The sequence below is a fragment of the Prunus dulcis genome, chromosome 8 (assembly GCF_902201215.1).
Source record: "Prunus dulcis chromosome 8, ALMONDv2, whole genome shotgun sequence".
NCBI classification, from domain to species: domain Eukaryota; kingdom Viridiplantae; phylum Streptophyta; class Magnoliopsida; order Rosales; family Rosaceae; genus Prunus; species Prunus dulcis.
Genome location: NC_047657.1, coordinates 14,049,453 through 14,070,174, shown reverse-complemented (window position 1 = coordinate 14,070,174; position 20,722 = coordinate 14,049,453). Strand labels below are relative to the sequence as shown.

Below are 20,722 nucleotides of genomic sequence, written 5' to 3'. Positions count from 1 at the left end.
TTAAGTGACATTGCTAGAAACACAAAGCTAGATTTGATTCTTTTGTATTTGTGAGGCGAATACATTATCATATTACAATACAACGTACTTTTGATATTAGAATCGCTTTTTTTATTTAATTATCAATAACGATCAATAATGCTAATTACATGATATTTGCTGACCACATTACAGATTGCCTCTCAATTCATATATATAAAAATTCTCCTATATTAAGAAGATAATAAACAGTGTGATTAATAAATATGGCATAAATAACGACACTTATTTGTTATTTACTTTAGACATGAATATTATTACATATTTGTCTCACTTTGTCCTTATTTGATATAACTCATGTTTCACACGATGATGATGATGTATGTGTCTCCCACATACATTATTATTGTTCTTATATAACATTTTTTTTTCCACATCTTAGTTATTATATTTTAAATTTATTAATGACATTCTCTAAAAATCATCAAATGATGGCTTAGAATTGTCTGAAGCTTGTGAATATAGGGGAAGAGTAATGCTACACTTACCACATTTTTATCCCACATTTTTATACCACATGATGTGGCATGTCCATATTCTATGTCACATCAATTAAATCAATGAAGTGTATTTTAATTAAGACAATTAGAAAAACAAATACTAGAATAAATCATAAAAGAAAAGAAAATATTAAATAATTTTAATTGATGTGGTTGTCTACCTCAGCTGCTTCATAAGATGGTATATGAATGTGGTATAAAAATGTGGTAAGAGTAACATTATTTATAGGGGAATGCTAGTAACATTCTTTTTTGAACTTTCTCTCTTTTCCTCATGACATGTGTCATTTTCTTTACACTTGAAACAATGCCATTAATATATAAAACAACCTACCTTTTGTTTTCCATATTTACCCTTATTTGATGTATTGATTTTATTGTTTACTTCAATTCAGTCAATTATTTTTTTTTACAACTTTCTCTCTTTTCAAATAATCACAGACTTGCAGCCCTAAATCCAACCCTCCTTCTCATCATTTGAGAGAGCCAGACCTTCACACCCAAAACAACATGACATCTCTCACCCAAAAAAAAAATCAAAATCAAAATCAAAATCCATCAAAATCATTTTGTTTATTTCTCATAATAAAGTTTGCAATTAAGGTGAGATTTTTAAATTTGGGATGGGTGGTTGTTGTTGGTGGTGCTTGGTGATGGTCCTCAAACCGGAATTTAATATAATGGCCAATGCTTGCCATGGCCTTGAGGGTGTTCTTATCATAGCCAAAACTTGTAGGGTCTTGGTCAATGGTAGATCCATGAATTTTTATAGGAGTATGCTAAATTTTTTTATTTTTTATAGAGGAGATATATTATAAGCTTTTTTTCTGTTGAAACAAAAATGTAAATAAAATTTTATAAATCAAACAAAGCCATATTACGAGCAAATATAACACAAAGAAGTACAAAATATAAATAAATACCAAACAATCTAAAAAAAAAGGTTCTCGTACAAAACCATCCTTATCAACAAATCTTAAAAAAATGACCGTTTGCTCTCTATTCGATGCAGTGGTGGTTCCAGAATTAAAAAGCCGGTTGGGCAAAACTTACGTACAAAACTTGACGGTACGAGTGAATTTCATTAATAAACATAAAAAGATACACCTAGTCAGGGGGGACATAATGAGCCTTACCCTCAAATGCATCTCTATCCATAAATAAAAGTTCAACAAATACAAAATCTAAAACTAAAACCAAAAGTAAATGCAATGCAATAGAAAAGAACACTATTTAAATCTAAAATTTAACCCTGCGAGGCTTGGAACTCTTAATTCCTCAATTATTGATGCATTATCGATATTATTTGCAAACTCTCTCTCAATGTGGAGGATCATACAGTCAGCAAGAAATTTATCAGCTAAGGTGCTTCGAAGTCGATTCTTAATAATTCTCATACATGAGAAAGCTCGTTTTGTTGTTGTTGTAGAAACAGAAAGGGTCAACACCAACCGAATCAACCTGTCAAGGAAAACATAGTTTATTGCCAAAGTTGTTTCCACCAATTGTTGACATAACTGAGGAAGAGTAGTGGTTTCCTTAAAGCAAGGAATGCGATGTATATCATTTTGAAAATACATGAGCTCTGTTTCTAAAGCTTTCAACTCATGTGGAAGGAAATCAGCAGGATAGAATTTCTCGGCAAGTTTACATATATGCTCAATATTAAATGACTTGAAGGAATTACGAGGATCCAATGGTGAGCTATGGGTAAGAAGTTTAACTGTTTGCTCCTGAAATCTATCATTTAACTCCCTCAACATGCAATCTATAACATCTTTGTTCTCTTGGGATTCCGATTGTGATCCGACATAATAAAAGATAGCCTATGAATTAGAAAAAAAAATTAATAACATATACCAACAAAAAATCAAACAAATTCTCATAATAGCATCTCAATGAAACCAAACCAAAAATTATAATTCATCCATAATTAAACCCTACAATACTCAATTTTAACAAAATCTCAAATTAAAGCTTTAGAATAATTCATCCCTAATCAAAGCCCTAATTAATTTCAAAAAAAATCTCAAAATTATAATTCATCCCTAATTAAACCCTAGAATACTCAATTTTAAATTAAAACTATAATTAAAGATATATAGCAAAGGAGAGAATGAGAATAATACCTTGTTGGTGACAAAAGGAGAAGAGAAGATGTTGTTGCCAAGTTGCCCACCCAAGATAAGAAGATGTAGCCAATAGAGGAAGGATTTGGCCCAAAAAAAGAAGAGAGAAACTTGCTGCTGCTGTCTGGTAACAGAGAGAGAGAGAGAGAGAGAGAGAGAGAAGTAGTCTAATGGCCAAAGAGAAGGATAGAAAAGATGGGACCACATGGATGGGCAACATATGGGTATGGTTTATTTTTAATTCTTTTTATTTTTAGGCTGGGATTATAACACATATAGGTCTTCTTCTTTTTTTGAAAAATTTTGGGTTGGGCAGGCTGGGGCAGTTACCCAGCCTCCCCAGCCTGCCCTTTGCATAGCCTCGCCACTGATTAGATGCATCTTTTGCTTCATCAACAAGAATACAATAAGTGGATTCCCCAAAAATACTAGATCATATATGCTAATTAATAATTCAAGTTGCAAAAATAAGACATATATCAACAATCTCCAAAAGTTTTCACTCAAACCCTAAATCATAAAAACTTAACAACAACAATTAAAATTGGAAATTGAATATATATATATATATATATTAAAAGAAAAACTTAGCAAGATTGAACAACCCACTCAAGATAGGTTGGTACAATTTTTAAGAGGAGGAAAACTATTTCTTCTAGGCTCTCAAGATTCAAATATGGCGTTTTGGGTGGCTAGAAGAAATTTTTTGATGTTTGCTCTATGTGGGTGTAGCCCAATATCAGTACGATTAGAATAGCTCAAGTTGGTAGAGCCTGAGCGTGAGTTTTGCTTCTAATCAAATTTATATAGGTTTGGATTGGATTGACGTTTATTATTTCCTATATGCTTTCAGAGTAGGCTTAATTTTTTTTTTTGGAGGACCTTTCCTATTGAAAGGGGCGATAGTATATTAAACTCACACACACAACACGGATGCTAGAACTTGAACCCAGGACCTTGCCTGAGGGAGTAAATACTCCAAACCACTACACTGGTGGGTCCTTTGCAGAGTAGGCTTATTTTAAATAGAGGATTGAGCTATTGTTTACTTTACTTAGATTGGGCTATTATTAATTTATTTATTTTTTTAAAAAAAACAATGAATATGTGGGCTATATTTATTTGGTGCAAGGGGCTAATATTTATTTGAGTAGGAATAAACCTATAATAATAAGACCTTGTTTAATATTTCATAAATGTTCCTCTACGCTTAGGTCTGCCTTTGGTCTTGGTTTCATTTGAAGAGAGATTGGGGGAAGAGAGAAAAAGAGGGAGAGAGAAGGAAGAGAGTATAGGGAGGTGGTGAGGAGAGGGTAAGGCATGGTAGGGTGGGGTGTGGTGGGGATGGGTGGCATTAAGGAGATGGTGGGGAAGATGGAGGTGCTGGGGACGACTTGAGATAGGTTTTTTATTTTGATTTTTTTAATATTTAATAAATGAATATAATAATTTTTACAAAGTATTAAGAAAGCTGTAAAAAAATTAATAAATTAAAGTAAAGTCAATACATCAAATAAGGGTAAATATGGAAAACAAAAGGTAGGTTGTTTGGCATTGTTTTAAGGAGGGTGTATTCAATTAAGATTTTAAAAGAGTTAAACGGAGTTATTAAGTTTATGGAGTTCAATATATTTCAATTGATTTCTATAAACTCCATGTAGAGTTTGATTGAATTCCTAGATTGATTTTAATGGTGTTCGTTAGAGTTTTATCATAGATTTTAAAAGAGTTTGTTAGAGTTCTAAAATGGTTTTTTTTTTTTGGGGGGTTGTTGATAATGTCTCTCTAATTCTTCATCGTCCATTTCCTCTTCTTCTTTTCCTTCTTCGATTTCTCCATTCCATAGTACTGCATCTACTTATTCCATCTCCATTAATAACAAAAAAAATCTGAAGTGCACATATAACATTGTAAATAACATATAGATTAAAATAAAATACCATTAATCAAAAGAAAAAGAATCTCTCTTTTGAGGTCCATGGGTTATAAGGTGTTTTTCCTTCACTTATATATGAAGATAATTTTTTCCTTTTTGTTTTGGCATAGACTAGATATATACAGATATTGTACAAAACAAGAAAAAGAATGACTATAGATCGATGAAGAAGACTATATCATCTATATGATATAATGTACAGAAACCAAAAAAAAATAAAAAAAAATAAAAAATAAAAATATATATTAACAGCAATTAAAAAATAATAATAATAACAGCAACCAAAAATAATAATAATAACAGCAATCCTAAACCTTATATATGATAAAATAGAATAATAAAATAATAATAATAGCAACTGAAAAAAAAAAAGAAAAAGGAAAAGTTGAAAAAGCGTAGAAAACTTCTTTGATGTACAGCAGCAAATACGTTGATGTTCATCTATATCTGACGGTAACAACAACAAGTATTCAAGCAGCAACTGTTCATATACTGTTCATATTATGATATACATCGATATATATATGCTATCGTTCATCGATATATGGTGATGTGCAGCAAGAACAAATATTCAAACATACAATGAAAGATCATACATACATGAAAAGAGAAGAGATTTTTTACCTCCACTTGACAAGCACACACGTTCAATGACTGGAAAGCGTAGAGCACGTTCAAAGTTTCTAGGGTTGACATAAGATTTGTCAGAGCCTTTTGTATTTATATTTACCACTTTAATTTCTAACGAAATTGAGCAACTTATTAATTCATTCAAAATAAATTACTTTTTGAATACACCTAAATTTTGTTTGACTTTTATAAAGTCATAATTGAATACACCCAGATTTCGATGTATTTTTTTAATATCAATTGAAATATGAATTGAATACATCTAAACTTTTAAACTCTTTTAAAATCTTAATTGAATACACCCCTTTAAGTGTAAAGAAAATGACAAAAAAAATAACACATGTCATGAAGAAATGAGAAAATGCCCAAAAAAGAAGATTAAAAAAAAGATTGGTGCATATAGCTTAAGGGTAAAAAAATAGTGAATAATGTCACTCTCTCTCTCTCTCTGACCGCAAGTTTCAGCCACAAGAAGCAGCCCACGCCATCTCCCGCGCAAGTTAGGCACCAACAACTTTCGGCCACTAAAATACACCAGCACCCCTTGTCACCACTTGCTTCTTCACCTCTACTCTACTCTAGAACAAAGCTTTCGCTCTCAAGAAAAATCAGTTCTTTTTTTTTGGTTTAGCTATCGGCAACGAAATGAAATATTTTCTCATTGAGATGGCTTCTCTTCAAATGTTGAAGTCCTCTCTCTCCCCTATGCCCGTTTCCCAGTCAAATTTTCAGGGAAAATCCAGCTGGATTTTCTCGGGAATCCAGTCCAGGAAAAGTTCTATCAGGTTGTCAAGTTATCGGGGGTCTGGATATTACTTGAGAAGGAGATTAAGGGTCTGCTGCAAAGCTCAAGAAGGCGACAACAAAAGCAATGGCAAGCTCTTCAAATTCTCTTTTTTTTATTTCAATTTTGTTTTGTGGTTCTTATTTAGGATGTTTATGAACCAAAGATTTGTGCTTTATGAGTATAATTCCGACTTGTTTATGAGTGTTTTCTGTAGCGACCAATTCTGAACCACCAGAAAGAAAAATTGGAAATTGGAAGTAATCCGCTGTTTGGTTTGGTTGAGTAGCATGCATGGATAGATTGGGGGAGCGGTTTTGAATATGGGTTTTGTTATTGTGTATGAAAAGTGAAGGAGCCAATTTTGATTTTCTTTCTTATAGTGATAAGAAGTTTATGTTGCCTTAATGTTTATAAATGAAAAATCAGTGATCAGTTTTAACATTTACTAGGAAAAGTTAGTTAATTGCTAGGTAGTTAAAATTGAAAAACTAATTATTATGAATTAAGAACAAATGGGAAATTTTTGTGGTATTTTTTGGCAAAAAACAACCCCAATTGGGAGTAATTTAGTGGGTCAGTTGCTTTTCTTAAATGATGTGAAGGGAATGGTTGCATTCATATGTTCCTCAGTTTAAACGTATGTTTCAAACTTTCAGGTGAAGAACCTCCGGAGTCACTGTTTATGAAGGAATTAAGGAGGAGGGGTATGACTCCCACTTCTTTGCTTGAGGAAAAAGAGAGGATTGAGTATGGAGCCAATGATGAGATGGGAAAAGAAGATAGAGGTTTTTCAACTAGAAATGCGGTCTCAACTGAAATTGAGAAAAGCCTAGCTAATCAAAGGGAGCGCTCCATGCAGTTGAACAGTGAAGGCCTTGAGGTTGAATCACTTATATTTCATTATTGGTTTATAAAATGATTTGCTCGTAGTTTTCCTTGGAAGTGGCTGTGTTAGATTAGTTGATCCTAAAATGAATTCAATAGTTCTAATGAAATGGAATTCATTTTTATGTGTTCATGAGATGAGTAGCACCAAGTGTTCAGTTTTTACTCTTTCAAAAATTCATATTTAGCTTCAGCATAATTCACTGCCCTTATTTGTTCAAGTGGTCCTAAATTGCATTGTGCATGTGACCATACACTCACAAGAGTCCCAGGAAATGATCAGTAACTTCTTCATCTGTTTTTAGGGGCTAATCCCTCGGGCCAGACTCTTGCTGACAATTGGGGGGACATTCTTCTTGGGGTTTTGGCCATTAATACTTATAACTGTAGCACTCTTCTCTGCTCTCTACTTGGTAAGCTTTCTTCCATGACCTTCAGATGGTTAATAATTTTATACATGTTTGCACCATCCAGACACATCTCACTGTGTATTGTTGGCAAATGCCAGTCACTTCAGAATTGTTAATTTTTTTTAGTTTACCATTATTCCCTAAAACTTAAGTTGTTAGGATGAGAGGGGGCCTTTCCCTACGACTGAAGAGCCCAGCATGTAGAATTCAATATAAATTGAGAGGTTGACAAGTGTAAGGATTCGAACTTAGAATCTCCATTTGATACTAATGTTAAATCTTTTCTAGTTCACTGCTATTCTCAAAAGTTTAAGCTGTTAAGATGTAAGACAAAAGTTATTGTCTGACATGTTATGCACCTGTTTGATACATGAAACATTGTTGGTATATAGTCAAGAACTGCTGCTTATATGATATTGAGGTTTCTTCAAGCTAGATGCATGTTAGGCGAAACCATTACTTATTGTAAATAGGAAGGCATATTTCAACTGTGTATACTTCACAGGAGTAGGGAAGTTATTAAGAGAATAGTTTGCAAGGTTCATATTGTATAATGATAATGACTAAAAAAACTTGCGTATGGAAGTGATTCCCGAACATCTTGTGACCTTTTGACCTTAAGAGTTCTGTTCTTTCTTTCTTATTGTTCTGTGAAGCATATTTTTTCAAGTTTCTTGACACTTGTTTAGGGAAGTGTTGGCTTGTGTGTGTGTGTGGGTGTGTTTGGGGATGCTAGTCTTTATATTGTATCAACTGTAAGATATTGATCCTCCAATGTTGTTGGGCAGTACTTTGGATCAACTTTTATCCACGACGGAAGCAGTTCGCCAATATCACCACCCCAATACATTGATCCGTATGAACTTCTGGAAGACGAAAGGATTTCTCAAATAGCACCTCGTGTAAATTGAAGCACAAAGTCTTTCACATAACTTAGAATCCAAATACAGGTTTCTCTCAACTATTTTATTGGCTCTTGTTTATTCTTTCTCTGTATAAATCTCTAACTTATCAATAACTTTCTCTGCTGTTTATTGCGATGTTGTTCTGGGGCTAATAGGCCTCGAACATTAATATGTACTGAATCAAGTTTCTTTTTGCACATTTTATGTACAATATTTACCTGAAGTAATTAAATGTTAAAATTGAAAACTCTGCTCCCAGCATGTCTTGTGGCTGAAAGTTCAATTACTAAAATGAAATTAACCCTTTTTTTTTTTTAAGGTGTCAAAGGTTATGCTTATATCATAGGTTATCATGTGGAAGTCGATGCTGTTGTTGGGCTCCCATTATTTAAGAGTAATAAAAGATTTGAAAAAATGATTTAAAGATGAGTAAATAGTGAGTATTTAAACTTAAATGGGTGCCTTGTAAAAAGCTCCCTTCAAATTTATTAAAGAAAAGACTCATTGTGAATATTGCTAGTCCAACTTGAACCATTTTTTGGTTTGAGCGTAAAATACCAAGTAGTCTGGAGTAGTGATACACAGACTTAGCCAAGTTGGCTAGAGAAGACGTGCTTTCCACTCAGCACACGGGTTCAAATTCCTCATCCCCTCCTTGTGGTTTAAAGTATAAACAAAAACAAAGTCTGGAGTTGTATCTCACACGTGAGACCAGAGTTCAAATGGCATTTTCTCTCTCCCGTTGGTCTCCCTCAAGTAAACCGGATCAATCTCAGCCTTGCCATCTTCTGGTACATGCAAAGCTTCTCTTTGCTTCGACACCTTAATAGTCATCTAAACGCAAGTACCAACTACAAGTCTAATGCCTAAACCCAAATATAGTTCTAGTTCTGAATTTGATTCCAATTTACAGCCAAACAATCAACAATAACCCATTTCATTTTAGTCATTTTTTATTCAATAACAATCTCACTCGCACTTTTCTTTCTTGGTTTTTTGTTCTTGTTTTTTTTATAGCGTTTCAATTCTTTATGCCAATAATTTAATTTTAAAAGACCAAGAATGGCTCTAGCATTGACATATGCTTGCTTGATCACACCTGTTGGACAATGGGAGTTGCTAGGCCAACAATTGGCCTTCACAAGTGGACCAATCACGAGTGAGTGGGGGTTGGTTTCAGAAAAGAAGATAATAAACAAGAACTGGGAATAGCTAAAAAAACATCCGGCGACTCTAAACCATATCATCACATTGCATATAGAATGAAAACCATTAACACACAAGTCTTACAGGTATCATCACCACATGACAGAAAACGACATCCAAAGCATAACAACAAAGGATAGTTGAAACTTCAATCTGTGACTTCTTAGTAATCATCCCCTTCATCATCCTCACCCTCGGCAGACTCGGCACCGACTTCTTCATAATCCTTCTCAAGGGCAGCGAGATCCTCACGGGCTTCAGAGAACTCTCCTTCCTCCATACCCTCACCCACATACCAGTGCACAAAGGCACGCTTGGCATACATCAGGTCAAACTTGTGGTCAATTCTGGAGAACACCTCAGCAACGCTGGTCGAGTTGGAGATCATGCACACAGCCCTCTGAACCTTGGCGAGGTCACCTCCTGGGACAACAGTGGGTGGCTGGTAGTTGATACCGCACTTGAATCCGGTAGGGCACCAGTCTACAAACTGAATGGTGCGCTTGGTCTTGATGGTGGCAACAGCAGCATTCACATCCTTGGGCACAACATCACCACGGTACATGAGACAGCAAGCCATGTATTTGCCGTGGCGAGGGTCACACTTGGCCATCATAGACGAGGGCTCAAATGCACTGTTGGTGATTTCAGCCACTGAGAGTTGTTCATGGTAAGCCTTCTCAGCAGAGATGACTGGTGCATAAGAGGAAAGCATAAAGTGGATTCTGGGGTATGGCACCAAGTTGGTCTGGAATTCAGTCACATCCACATTCAGAGCACCATCAAACCTCAGAGAGGCAGTCAAAGAGGAAATGACCTGAAGAACAAAGAGAAAACCATTTAATAACAAGAAATTTCAAATACATCCAAAAGATCCGAATTATTTATCTTAAACTTATGCACCAGATAGTCTTCTGTACCTGAGACACAAGACGGTTGAGGTTGGTGTAGGTGGGTCGCTCAATGTCAAGAGAACGCCTGCAGATATCATAGATGGCCTCATTGTCGAGTAGCACAGCAACATCTGTGTGCTCCAGGAGAGAGTGGGTGGAGAGGACACTGTTGTAGGGCTCAACCACAGATGTAGAGACCTGTGGAGAGGGATACACAGTGAACCCAAGCTTTGACTTCTTTCCATAGTCAACAGACAAACGCTCCAAAAGAAGAGACCCGAGACCAGAGCCAGTGCCTCCACCAACAGCATTGAACACAAGGAAACCTTGAAGCCCAGTGCAGTTGTCAGCAAGCTTACGGATGCGGTCCAAGCAGAGATCAACGATCTCTTTGCCAATGGTGTAGTGGCCACGGGCAAAGTTGTTGGCAGCATCTTCCTTGCCACTAATGAGCTGCTCAGGGTGGAAGAGCTGGCGGTAAGTTCCAGTCCTCACTTCATCGATGACAGTGGGCTCAAGATCAACAAAGACTGCACGAGGCACATGCTTGCCAGCTCCGGTTTCACTGAAGAAGGTGTTGAAGGCATCATCTCCTCCACCAACGGTCTTGTCACCAGGCATTTGGCCATCAGGCTGTAAATGAAGGCAAATAATTAGAAACTAATATACTAATCCAATCATAACTACGCTGATAAACACTAATAAATAACAATTGTTTATATAACTTAAGATTGGCTGTTCACACTATAATTAACAATAAAAGCTAAGCCCATAACAAATTTTAGCTAATTGAGCAGAGAGCTAATTAATCTACACTTATCTATCCAATGTTAAAACAAGAAACCTTTAGAAATAAAAAAAACACTACAAAATTTGAGCGAGTGAGGAACAAATTGGTACAATTAACAAATAGTACGAAATCCATTATTAGAAATTATGCAGATCTGATCTGTCTGGCAGCAGATCCGAGCGAAACAAGGTTTCTTACAACACTAATAATGTTAATTTTTTATGCAAATCAAAACTCACATTTCTAGGCTCAATCGATTGATGAAAAACACGGATCTAACTGAATTTTGAATAAAATGTAGATAAACTCACAGATCTGATCAACACAAAGAATTACAGCATAAAAGCTACAGATCTAACAGAAACATAACAAAACTAGAACAAATCACAGATCAAAAATCCAAGTAAATATACGAACAGCATCGATAGAGAAATGGAGAGAGAGTTTACCTGGATGCCATGCTCAAGGCAGTAAAGCTCCCAGCAGGCATTGCCGACCTGGATACCAGCCTGACCGATGTGGATCGAAATGCACTCTCTCATTTTGATCGATTAAACGCGAGGAAAAAACAGAAGAAATCTGAGAATAAGAAGAACAAGAAGAAGAAGAGGCTCTCACGAAGAAGAAAAGTCGAAGGCGTTTATTAAGACGCCCTCTTTTTCAGATTGAGATGAGATCTGAGGGGGGGCTTTGGGCGAGGTATTTATAACTGGACATGGGAAGTGGCAGATGCAAAACTTAACCTGAGGTCTAGGGTTTGGTTAAGATTGGGAGGGAACGGACGGCCCAGAATTGACCGTTGGCTGTCTCTGATGTGATGCTGGCCTGGCTTAACCACCTCTTTTAACCACAGTTGTCTTTCTCTGTTTTTTTGGTTTTAAAAATTAAATTTTGCCGCCGAAGGACCGTAGTAGTAAGGTTATTTGCGTAATACAGGTATAATTGAGTACTTAGCTATGGTTTACGGTTTTTTTTTCAAAACAAAAAAATTGAACGGGAATGAAAATCTCAAATGCAAAATTTTTTTGTTGGACAAAAACTTATAACAAAAGGTGCAACATTATGAAAATAATGCTAAATTAATAGTTAGTTGGTACTCTTAGCACAAATTATATGACTTTCAATTCAAATCTAGTTGAATCGAACTCGATTTTTGAATTGATTAGGAGTTTTGCATATTTAATCTCTCGTAAACTTTTTTTTTTCCCAGGTAATACAAGTAAAAAGAAAATTCTAAAATATGGATTTATTAGAAGATATGGCATATTATTAATTTAAAAAGCATATAATTAAAAAAATTCATGCGGCCAACACTAAATACTTTGTATGATAATGGTGATAATAATGCGGGAAGGGACGCAAATGTGTAGCCAAAGCAAAGCAATCCCGGGCCTACCCAACTAGCCCAATAGATGTCTTTGTCACTGGTGGCATGGCAACTATGGAAAAGCTTCCCTTGGGAATGTGATTTACCATTGGCAATATCATTTCTAATGAAACAGTGACTATTTCCTTGGTTTGGTGGCCAGATGATCACTTTCAAGAAGAATGCTAGGGTCCGGCGTTGGCAGCTCTAGATATCCATCAATTGCTGATAGTCACTCACTTGTGAAGGAACGTTTAAGAGATTAGAAATCCAGCGGAACTTGAAATGATCTTGTAAAATATTTATGAACTGATTATTTTCACATGCCAATAGAGAAAATGAGTCAATATAGATGGCATTGAACTATCATTATAACAATGAAAAGAATCGAAGATAATGAAATCAGACGAGTATATGCTATACCAAACAGGACCCTACATGCAGCTCACAATGGAAAATTTCATTTTTGACAGGATTTCTGTCGACATTATATGTATCATACAGGGGGAACCCAACCATCATCCCACCTTCCCAAAACGTATAACAAAATTTTATCCTGCTATGCTATTATACATGGTGCTAAATCAAAATCACAAGAATATCTTGTGTACCTGTTCAGGCAGGAAGTTACATCATAGTTATAATTCTTTCCAGACAAGAACCATGGTTTTTATGCTATCTTCTCATCATCCTTGATTTCAAGTAGTCCTCCTTTATTGTTTATTGTATACTCCTCCTATTCTGGTGTGAGATTATAGTTGAACAACTCTCTTCTTTGAGTGGAAGTATCAGGTTGCCGGCTGTGTGCCAGTCCACGGACGGCTTTCATCTTCAAAATTGCGGAGTTTCTGGTTGCGGTTTTCTTGTACGTAGGTTACTCCAGTCCATATCCCACGGATGAGTAAGATGCTTACAAACACTAGACTTCCAAGGGTGCAAACAACCTAGATTTAAAACAGACAAAGAGAAAGGTCATAACAAGCTTTTATAAGGAGAAGCCATCCAGGTGCTGTATAAGTCAAAATAAATTACAGATATGACTCATGCCTGATGCAAACACGCAGATAAGACTGAATACTGTTTTCTATGCCTAGTATGACACCACAAGTGAGCCCTCAATAAGATCGCCAACTATAAGAGCAGTCTGATTTGAAAAGCCATATACTTTAACAACTGTCAACATTTCAAATCTGTCAAAGGTCTTCTAAACATAGAGAATGCAGCACTCACTAAAAGATCCAGGCTTTGGAAAGGAAAAAAAAAACGATGCCTATACAACTGCAGCTTCAGGCATGGCTACTAACCATAGACCAAGCAGAGTTAACCATTACTAGGACACTTTGCCTGCTGAGTTCTTCTTTCCAGATGAATCAGCTTTGACAAAGAGCTAACTCTTCCCATCTGTAACCAAGCTTTCCACAAAGACGATAAAAGAATCAAAGTGCTGCAAGTATTACCATTTGCATTGCAAAACTGCTATCTGATGAAGTGCAACAGCAGAGATACTATTTTATTTCTCCCTTACTATTAATCAACTTTATTTCTTTTTGAGATTTATTCATAGAAAAGAACCATGGCCTGTGTCGAGTCCAGTAACTCTAAAATCCTGTGGTATCAAGAAACAAGACCACTTTGCAAACTGGTGTTAAGGAAGAATAATCACACACGCAACAAATGGTTTAAGTTTTAAAATTTCAGTAAAATAACAGAACACAAATTTGATAAATTAAACTTGGTAGGGGATAAAAAGAAAAACAGAAGGCCACACCGCTAGCTAATGTTACCAGCCGTGTATGCAGAATGGGGGTTTAAACTAACATCTTTGCTCAATGAATTGAGAACCAAAACGTGCTGGGAAAAGACCCTTAAAAGAACCAGTAACAATACTCAAGAGCATGCAATTGATCATGAACTCACATGGATATGAAACCCATAACAGTTCATTGATAACCAAATGAATGGAAGTTTGTATACATGAATGTGGATTGCATATATAATTACCTCAAGAAATGCCTTCAAGACCCATAAAAATGCCAGCATGAGCACCCCATTAACAGAAAACCCCACCTGTGTATGAGCCAAGCCAACAAAAAACAGTTCAACAATTCAGCTATAAAAATTCCAGCTTTCTTTCGAAAAATTGAAAAATGGAACCCAAATTTATAATCAATGGTTACCAATTTGGTGGGAATTGAGACGGGGAGAACTGATCGTACGGCCCTCCTGGCTCGCCTGGAGACCTTCTTGAACATATTCTGAACAAACCTCACCAATAAATCCAAACTCCTATCTTCTTCTTCATCATCGTCGTCATCCTCATCGTCTTCATCATCGTCTTCGAAATTATAGTGCCGGTCGACCTCGGAGTTGATCGAACGGCTCCAGTTGCGCGGATCATCAACCAGATTATCTGCGCCGCCCTGTAAAATGAAGAGTCCAAAGGGTTAATTGATTAGAATTGTAGAGAGTGATTTTGAGAGAGAGAGAGAGAGAGAGAGAGAGAGAGAGAGAGAGAGAGAGAGAGAGTTAGGACCTGAGGGTAATTAGGGGTTCGTCTGGAGGCTTGGGCGCATTGAAATTGAAGACTGAAACTTTTCGGTTTGAGATAGGGATTGAGAGTGCGAGGAAGATGCAATTGTTGTGTTTGAGGGAAGTAAGAAAGAGTGGAAGGTGAGAGAGTTGCAGAGAAGAGCATGGTGTGGTGAATGAGACTAAGAGAGAGAGAGAGAGAGAGAGGTCAAGGTAGTTGAGATGGAATGACTGGTTAGTTTGAGATTGGCTTCGCTGAAAAAGGAACTCTATTGCCACCCAGCTAAATGCTCGCCACACCCTCCCACATTGTTGTGAACTCTAAAATCCAATTTTACCCTTTTTGAACTAAAAATTCCTTGTCACTGCCGGCGGTGGCACCCTTCCTCCCCTTGTCGGCCGCCAATCCTTCCCTCCAACTTGCATCCCTCTCTTTCCCCTCCCGTATAACTTTATTTTATTTTCTCTATTTCAATTCATTATCTCATTTATTTTCTTATCTTTTTCAATTGAATTGACGACAAAATAGATCATTGCCTCTTATCGAAAGACTAGCAAGGTCAATATAATCGGCCATTGGCGCTAATTCAAGTTAAAGAAATATCAAGGGACGATGAAAATAAGTCTCCAATACTAGTGTTTTTTATTATTTAAATTTTAATGAAAGCGTCCCTTCCTTTTAGTGAAAGTGTATCAAAGACTATTAACACTACTCAATAGTCACTCAATATGATACAATTGAGGAAAGTCTTGCAGACTAGTTTTCTAACAATACACACTGAATGAGGCCATCCACTCTTATTCCCCTTTGTAAGGGACTGATCCCTAATTTGTCCAAGCCAAGTCAACTCAAACACAGACATATGCATTGCCCCATGTGTAATTCAGAACAAACTACTTCCTTCTGCAGGCCCATATATGCAGCCAATGTCAAGAGATCCAGATCCCATCACAACCAAGAAAGGTAGTTATAATTTTTCAATCTCCATTCCTCTGTGAGCAAATTGTTGGCCTCCTGCAAGTCAAGAGCAGCAACCAGAATAGTGGTTACAACTCACAACCAGCTGGTACTGTCCTCATTGTCCATTTACAGTCACTACAAATGTGCAGAGCTAGAATCTAGTAATTTTGGTGTAAACTGCAGAAATGGAGAAAATACAGAGCCCCTACAAAGCTCATTGTTTGGTTTTACCCTATCCCAGCCAAGGCCATATTAATCCTATGCTCCAGTTCTCTAAGCTTTTAGTTCACAAAGGAGTCAAAGTCACACTGGTCACTACCCAATTTGTCTACAACACAATTATGCAGGCTGCAGGATTACTATCTAGTTGCAATATTCTGCTGCAGGAGACCATTTCCGATGGATATGACGAAGGAAGGAGCGCGCAAGCCGAAAGCATAGCTGCCTATGTGGAGTGATTTTGGCAAGTAGGGTCACAAACCTTGTCCCAGCTCCTTGAGAAGCTATCAAGCTCTGCAGGGTCCAAAGTTGATTGTCTTGTTTATAATGCATTAATTCCTTGGGCTTCAGATGTTGCCAAAAAGTTCGGAATATTTGGGGCAGTTTTCTTCACTCAGTCTTGTGCTGTTAACCACATTTACTACCATGTCCACAAAGGACTGCTCAAACTTCCTCTTAGTACTGCTGGTGCTGTTGATGATGATGGTCAGTCTAACATTTTGCTTCCCGGGTTGCCACCACTTGAACCTTCGGACTTGCCATCCTTTGGAAACTTTTCGGGGTCTTGCCGGGCTATCTGTAAAATGGCAGTGGATCAGTCCTCTATTGTTGACAAAGCTGATTGGATTTTTTGCAACACATTTTATGATTCTGAAAAACAAGTGTTCGAAGTTTCAGTTAAAAATAAAAGACGTAGTGGATTGGATGGCTAAGTTTTGGCCTGTGAGGTCAATTGGACCAACCATACCATCCAATTACTTGGACAAGAGACTTGAAGCTGACAAAGAATATGGTGTCAACCTATTCAAACCAGACAATGTTGCCTGCATAAAATGGCTAAATGACAGGCCAAAAGGCTCTGTCGCTGATGTATGGTTTGGCAGTGCGGCAAAACTTGAAGTTGAGCAAATGGAGGAGCTGGCTTGGGGTTTAAGGAGGAGCAAAACTAATTTCTTGTGGGTGGTTAGAGAATCAGAAGCAGCTAAGGTGCCAAAAGCATTCGTCGAGGAGACATCGGAGAAGGGTTTGGTGGTTTCATGGTGCCCCCAAATGGAGGTTCTGGCCCATGAGGCTGTTGGCTGCTTCATTACACATTGTGGTTGGAACTCAACTTTGAAGGCCTTGAGTTTGGGGGTTCCAATGGTGGCATTGCCACAATTTTGAAAACTAATAATTATAAATATTTAATTTTATGAAATATTAATATACATATTTAAAAATATGGGGTTTCACAATCTATCATCCTCAAAAGAAATTTCGTCTCCCAAATTTTGAAACGTACCCGAGTCAAGGAAAAGTTCTGGATATTTTTCTTTCATCTCAACTTCTAATCCCATGTAGCCTCTTATGTATTCCCATATAAACAAAGAATTTTGATTAGTGGAATAGTTTTCGTTCGCAACACTTGTTCTTTATGATTTAATATCCGTATTGGTCTTTCCTCAAAAGATAATTGTTCATCTATGTTTAGTTCTCCTCAATCTAAAACATGTGTTGGATCTAGTTCATATTTTTGAAGCATAGAGACATGAAACACATTATGAACATTCGAAAAGTTGAGGCGGTAGTGCTAACTTGTAAGCTACCTCCCCAATTCGTTGTAGTACTTCAAAAGATCCAATAAATCGTGGGGCTAATTTTCCTGACTTTCCAAATCTTTTAATTCCTTTCGAGGTGAAACTTTAAGGAATGCATAATCTCCAATATTAAACTTCAATGGCCTTGTTCTTTTATCAGCATAATTCTTTTATCGACACTGAGCTGTATACAAGTGTTGTTTAATAGTTTTGATCTTCTATGTTGTTTCTTGTACAAGATTAGGTCCTAATAACACAGTTTCACTTACTTCTGCCCAACATAAAGGTGATCTACATGGTCTACCATAGAGTCTCTCATATGGTGCCATTTCGATGCTGGATTGGAAACTATTGTTATAAGCATATTCTGCCAAAGCAATATGATCTTCCCAAGTTCCATGAAAATCCAAAACACAAGCTCTTAGCATATCTTCTAAGATCTGGATAGTCCTTTCTGATTGTCTATCAATTTAAAGATAAAATACACTACTAAAATTTGACTTCCTAATACTTTTTACAAAGTATCCCAAAACAAATACCAGGATGAAAAGAAATATTTATAAGATGACAACGACCATTGATAAGATCTGGCATACAATATTATTGGAACCACCACACGTAGTGCTTAAAAGCTGTTTTTATTTTACTCATGTGGCTTTTCTAACACATAGCCATCACTGAACCAACTTTGAAATGAACTCATCAATGTTTTTGTCAGAACTTCCACCTTCATCCACTGCCTTTTTAGCCAACTCCTTCCACTTGAGGGCGTTGATTTTCATTTCTTTCCCTCTCTCTCCCTCCATTATTTCACTTATGCACTGTTCCACTACTTCTGGTCTCACAAGCCCTTTCTTATCACATGGAGCTGTGAGCCCTATTTTCCACACATCCATAATGAACTTGGCATTGGTTGTTTGGTCAGTCCATTGTGGCATTGCCAACATTGGAACCCCCAAACTCAAAGCCTCCAAAGTTGAGTTCCAACCACAATGTGTAACAAAGCATCCAACAGCCTCATGAGCCAAAACCTCCATTTGGGGGCACCATGAGACCACCAAACCTTTCTCCAATGTCTCCTCGACTAATCCTTTTGGCACCTTAGCTGCTTCTGATGCTCTGACCACCCACAAGAAGTTACTTTTGCTCCTCCTCAAACCCCGAGCAAGATCCTCCATTTGCTCAACGCCTAGTTCCGCGAAACTGCCGAATGATACATAAGCAACAGACCCTTTTGGCCTTTCGTTTAGCCATTTGATGCAGGCATCATTGTCTGATTTAAAGAGGTTGACACCATATTCTTTGTCATCTTCAAGTCGCTCATCTAAGTACTTGGATGGTATAGTTGGTCCAACAGTCCTCAGTGGCCAAAACTTAGCCAGCCAATCCACCACCTAAGCAAAGAATAAATTCCAATTAGTTTTCATTGAAGCTTATAAAAATTAATAGAAAAGTTGATATAGATCCAAATTTTCATTAAGGAGTTGGGTTTAATCTTCAGATTTGGTGACTTTGATCTAAGTCATTTGACTTTTGTACCACATATGATTACATTCATTTTTAAATGTTTTTTGATGTAATCTTTTTATTTATTTTTGTTTCAATGTTGCCCATTGTAACTTGAATCGGATAATAGTCATTAATGTCAAAATAATTAGCTATTTACAACATTTGGCATTGAATAGAAAAGGAAAATATAGCAAACATATCCCAAAAATCACGTTTTTACCTCCAATCATGCTCCTTCGAACTCTAAATGTTTTGACAAAGAAAAAATGCATTTGTTTACGGTGTCCTATTGCATAGGTATATATGTTTTTTTTTTTTGTTTTTTTTTTGTTTTTCATATTTTCGACAATGTTTAATTTATGTTCTAATTTTTATAGGTAACATAAAATTTGATTTGTCTATTTTTGTATCTGACTTATAGGTAGTATTCTAATTTATGTTCCTAATTTATAGGTAGTCTTGTAATTTATGTTCCTAACTTACAGGTAACACGATTTATCAAGAATAAAATTCAAAATTTAAATTCTGAAATGCAATTTAGGAAATAATGCATTAAATTTATATTTTCAATATGTTTTCCTTATTTACATCTAAAATAAAAAAACACGTGGACTAAACCCAATGATAACTAATCGTTTTTGACCTAGATCTAAGAAGCCCAAGAATTAATCATATATGACAGTTGAGAAAAAAGAATGGGAAAAAAAAAAAAAAAGCTTCCTTACGTACTCACTTGTTCTTCCAAGTCATAAAATGTGTTGAAGAGGATCCAATCAGCTTTGTCAACATTAGAGAACTGACCCAAAGACGCTTGGTAAAAACCCGGGTAAGACCCAAAATCGTATACAAACGATGGCAAGTCCAGAGGTTCAAGTGGTGGCAACCCGGGAAGCAAAATCCGAGACTGATCATCAGCAAGAGGAAGTTTCAGAAGTCCTTCGTGGATATGGTAGTAGATGTTTTCAACAGCACAAGATTGTGTGAAGAAAACAGCCCCAGCTATTCCAAACTTCCTGGCAATATCCAGAGGCCAAGTCATGAAAGCATCATAAATAACACAATCAACTGGGGACCCTGAGCTTGAAAGCTTCTCAAGGAGCTCAGCCAAAGTTTTTGACCCTTCTTTCCGAAAGCTCTCCAAATAGGCATCTATGCTTGTTTCTCCTCTCCCGGCTTCGTCGTAGCTATCGGAGATGGTCTCCAGCTCCAGCTCTATGCAGCTCGATGCTGACCCGTACATTGTCTTGTGGACATAGCGGGTAGTGACCAGTGTGACTTTAACTCCTTTGTGAGCTAAAAGCTTGGCAAATTGGAGCATAGGATTAATGTGGCCTTGGCACGGAAAGGGTAAGACCAAGCAGTGACCTTTGTAGGCTATCTGTCCTTTCTCCATTTCTCTGTCTACTCCTGAAATTAGAAGGCAATTGAAATTTGTGTGTTTCGGATAAGTG

At 36.7% G+C, this 20,722-nt stretch overlaps 4 protein-coding genes and 1 pseudogene across 5 annotated transcripts; 2 read left to right on the top strand and 3 right to left on the bottom strand.

Moving 5' to 3' along the window:
* Window positions 1-5,711: 5,711 nt before the first annotated feature.
* LOC117636593 lies at window positions 5,712-8,468 on the top strand. 2 transcript variants are annotated; one of them, XM_034371170.1, is made up of 5 exons: window positions 5,712-6,108; window positions 6,678-6,901; window positions 7,212-7,319; window positions 7,476-7,550; window positions 8,105-8,213. In XM_034371170.1, exons 1-4 carry the CDS (start codon window positions 5,880-5,882, stop codon window positions 7,518-7,520), a joined length of 606 nt encoding a protein of 201 aa, XP_034227061.1. In that variant the 5' UTR covers window positions 5,712-5,879; the 3' UTR covers window positions 7,521-7,550; window positions 8,105-8,213. The 2 variants fall into 2 exon arrangements, with proteins under 2 accessions (XP_034227061.1, XP_034227059.1); XM_034371168.1 differs by lacking the exon at window positions 7,476-7,550 and having other exon boundaries at window positions 5,825-6,108; window positions 8,105-8,468.
* A 962-nt stretch (window positions 8,469-9,430) lies between these two features.
* LOC117636592 (tubulin alpha chain) lies at window positions 9,431-11,971 on the bottom strand. The gene is made up of 3 exons (XM_034371167.1): window positions 11,560-11,971; window positions 10,348-10,953; window positions 9,431-10,244 (listed from the first exon to the last, which is right to left on the bottom strand). The coding sequence occupies exons 1-3, from the start codon at window positions 11,650-11,652 to the stop codon at window positions 9,591-9,593; spliced, it is 1,353 nt and encodes a 450-aa protein (XP_034227058.1). The 5' UTR covers window positions 11,653-11,971; the 3' UTR covers window positions 9,431-9,590.
* A 944-nt stretch (window positions 11,972-12,915) lies between these two features.
* LOC117636566 (protein SHORT HYPOCOTYL IN WHITE LIGHT 1-like) lies at window positions 12,916-15,262 on the bottom strand. The gene is made up of 4 exons (XM_034371121.1): window positions 15,010-15,262; window positions 14,654-14,896; window positions 14,478-14,543; window positions 12,916-13,420 (listed from the first exon to the last, which is right to left on the bottom strand). The coding sequence occupies exons 1-4, from the start codon at window positions 15,169-15,171 to the stop codon at window positions 13,265-13,267; spliced, it is 627 nt and encodes a 208-aa protein (XP_034227012.1). The 5' UTR covers window positions 15,172-15,262; the 3' UTR covers window positions 12,916-13,264.
* An 889-nt stretch (window positions 15,263-16,151) lies between these two features.
* On the top strand, window positions 16,152-17,349 carry LOC117636565 (annotated as a pseudogene).
* Window positions 17,350-18,303: 954 nt separating this feature from the next.
* Window positions 18,304-20,696, bottom strand: LOC117636564 (UDP-glycosyltransferase 74G1-like). Its single transcript, XM_034371119.1, has 2 exons — window positions 20,005-20,696; window positions 18,304-19,156 (listed from the first exon to the last, which is right to left on the bottom strand). Exons 1-2 carry the CDS (start codon window positions 20,662-20,664, stop codon window positions 18,437-18,439), a joined length of 1,380 nt encoding a protein of 459 aa, XP_034227010.1. The 5' UTR covers window positions 20,665-20,696; the 3' UTR covers window positions 18,304-18,436.
* Between the last annotated feature and the right edge of the window lie 26 nt (window positions 20,697-20,722).